This window comes from Engraulis encrasicolus, chromosome 23, assembly GCF_034702125.1.
Source record: "Engraulis encrasicolus isolate BLACKSEA-1 chromosome 23, IST_EnEncr_1.0, whole genome shotgun sequence".
Classification (NCBI taxonomy): Eukaryota; Metazoa; Chordata; class Actinopteri; order Clupeiformes; family Engraulidae; genus Engraulis; species Engraulis encrasicolus.
The window spans coordinates 49,085,659-49,088,158 of NC_085879.1; the positions used below are offsets into that span (position 1 = coordinate 49,085,659).

Genomic DNA, 2,500 nt, shown 5'->3' on the forward strand with positions numbered 1-2,500 from the left:
ACATCTAATATATGGTAGCAGGCAGCCCCCCCTGTACCTTAGGGAGAGGATGCATTCTATTTAAGGGGGTGTGGGGTGGGGGGGTCTATTTATCAGATATGCCTGTGAGTGGGGTGTTTGTTGTTACTAAATGGGAGGATTAGTAAGGCAAGTGGCTCTCGACCATCTAGAAGGGGGATGAAGTGGACAGAATGCATCTCGGGGAATTAGTTGGTGTGTGTGTGTGTGTGCCATGAATGCTCTATGTGACATTGAATGCACTTATAAGCGAGTGGAAGTCATCTTTTGGATTTGGGAGAGGGGCAGTTAAAGAAGTCTTGAGGGGGGGATTAAAAGAAATGCCCCCCACAGGACAGTAGTTACTACGGATTCTTACTGTCTTAGATAACATTAAAAGTTCTGTAGTTTGTGCCCCACTTTACAGACATGTGTGGCGTGTCTCAAATGGTGCAAAAGCAAGAGTCTCTTTCTCTGTCTCTCACCTTTGATGTTGTTCTTCAGCACCTTGAGACAGCTGTTGCATTTGAAGGTGGTGTTTGTCTTCTGCTCTACGTAGTGATACCTCTCTCACACGCACATGCACACGCACACACCTCTCCTCTCCTCTCCTCTCCTCTCCTCTCCTCTCCTCTCCTCTCTTCTCTCCTGTCCTCTCCTCTCCTCTCCTCTTCTCTCCTCTCCACTCCTCTCCTCTCCTCTACACTCCTCCTCCTCCTCCTCCTCCTCCCTCCCGTGTGTCTCACCTGATGTTGTTCTTGAGCACTTTGAGACAGCTGTTGCATTTGAAGGTGGTGTTTGTCTTCTGCTCTCCCTTGCGGTCCCCATCCGCCCGGCCGTAGTAGAAGTCGCTGACCAGCATGATGAGTTTGCTCTTGTCGTGCGCGTCGTAGATCCTCACCGGCGCCCCCTGTGGCTGCGGAGGGGGCTGAAGCCGCTCGCGCTCCTGCCGAGCAGCACCGTAGCTGCTGGAGGGAAACACCGTCTCCAGCAGATCTGGACAGCAGAACTGGGGACAGGGAACACACACGCACGCGCACACGCAAGCACGCACACGCACACACACACGCACACACACACACAAACAACAAACACATTGTAAGAAATGATTGAATTACATGATTTGAATGAATGATTGAGTACACACACACACAACACAGATGTGCACAAACATGCACATGCACACAGATGCACGTTCACATTTTCATGAGAAGATGCACACCACACACACACACACACACACACACAATACAAAATCTTGATTTGGATTTTTTTGTGGTGTTTTACGACTTAATTGATGATAGGACAGTTTGAGAGGTGGACAGGAAGCGAATGGGGAGAGAGACAGGGAGGGGTCGGCAAAGGACCCGGGCCGGGAATCGAACCCGGGTCAGCCGCATGGCAGACGAGTACCCTATCGGTTGGGCACGGCAGGGCCCAAAATCTTGATTTGATTACATAAATCAAATTGAATCTAAATGTACAAAGTGATTCTAGCCAATTAACTTTTTCAACAGGATTGTTGACAGAACTAATGTTATAAGCAATGCTGGGCTCCATACAGTGCAGTGTTTCAAAAAATACATGATGCAAACCACACACACACACACTGTCTCACCCTCATGTGCCCCTTCAGTGAGTCGTCTCCGGGGTAGAAGCTGCTGCAGTTGGGACAGCGCCTCCTAGTGGGACTGTCGTTCTCAGACGCACGCAGATGACCACCTGGCATGGAGAGATGAGGAGAGATGAGGAGAGAGAGAGAGCGGGAGGGAGGGGGAGAGAGAGAGAGAGAGAGAGAGAGAGAGAGAGAGAGAGAGAGAGAGAAAAATGTTATGTTATAACATTATGATAAAGCATAAGAAACAGGCAGGCAGACTGATGTAGCAATGCCATCTCTAAAATAACTTCATTCTGCCATTGCTGTGACCTGCTAGGTTAATATGCACTTGGTAAAATGTCAACATGCTATTGCCCAAGTAACCCAATATTCACACAGAGTCGTCATTGCAAACCTCCCAGTAAAATAAATAAACAAAAAAACCTTTTTACAGGTTATAGATCTACAACTCCCCTGCGTCTCTTACCGGCGTCCATTTTGATTCTCTTGTTCTTGTTGTCCGCGTCTGACGCCATGCCTCGCTTCATGGTGCCGTTATCTGGACAGAGAAATCCACAACAGCGTTACAATACAGCAGTGATTCTCAAAGTGTGGTCCAAAGACTACTGGCTGTCCGCGAGGGGATTTCTACTTTTCCAAGACAAGCTAGCAGTTGCCTATATTTGTAACATTATTACAAAGCTAAACATAGCGGAAGTCATATTTTCACCACAATAAGACAGACTTGTAATTTGAAATTAACAGTAAGTGATCTGCATCGAAATTAGCAGTGTCAAATTAGCACCCATCAACTGTCAATTCAGTTGACAGGTGGTCCCTGAACATTTTTGGGGGGACAAAGTGGTTGTCGGTCTGACAGAAGACAAGCATACACACACACACACA

At 47.6% G+C, this 2,500-nt stretch overlaps 1 protein-coding gene across 2 annotated transcripts in view; it reads right to left on the reverse strand.

Moving 5' to 3' along the window:
* LOC134440379 (zinc finger protein 280C-like) overlaps window positions 1-2,500 on the reverse strand; it is a 34,950-nt gene that overhangs the window by 27,107 nt on the left and 5,343 nt on the right. For both annotated transcript variants that reach the window (XM_063190435.1, XM_063190434.1), the window contains exons 8-10: window positions 2,082-2,153; window positions 1,616-1,719; window positions 744-1,006 (exon numbers count right to left, since the gene is read on the reverse strand). In XM_063190435.1, the coding sequence (XP_063046505.1) occupies window positions 744-1,006; window positions 1,616-1,719; window positions 2,082-2,153 (439 nt within the window). The remainder of the gene's footprint in view (window positions 1-743; window positions 1,007-1,615; window positions 1,720-2,081; window positions 2,154-2,500) is intronic.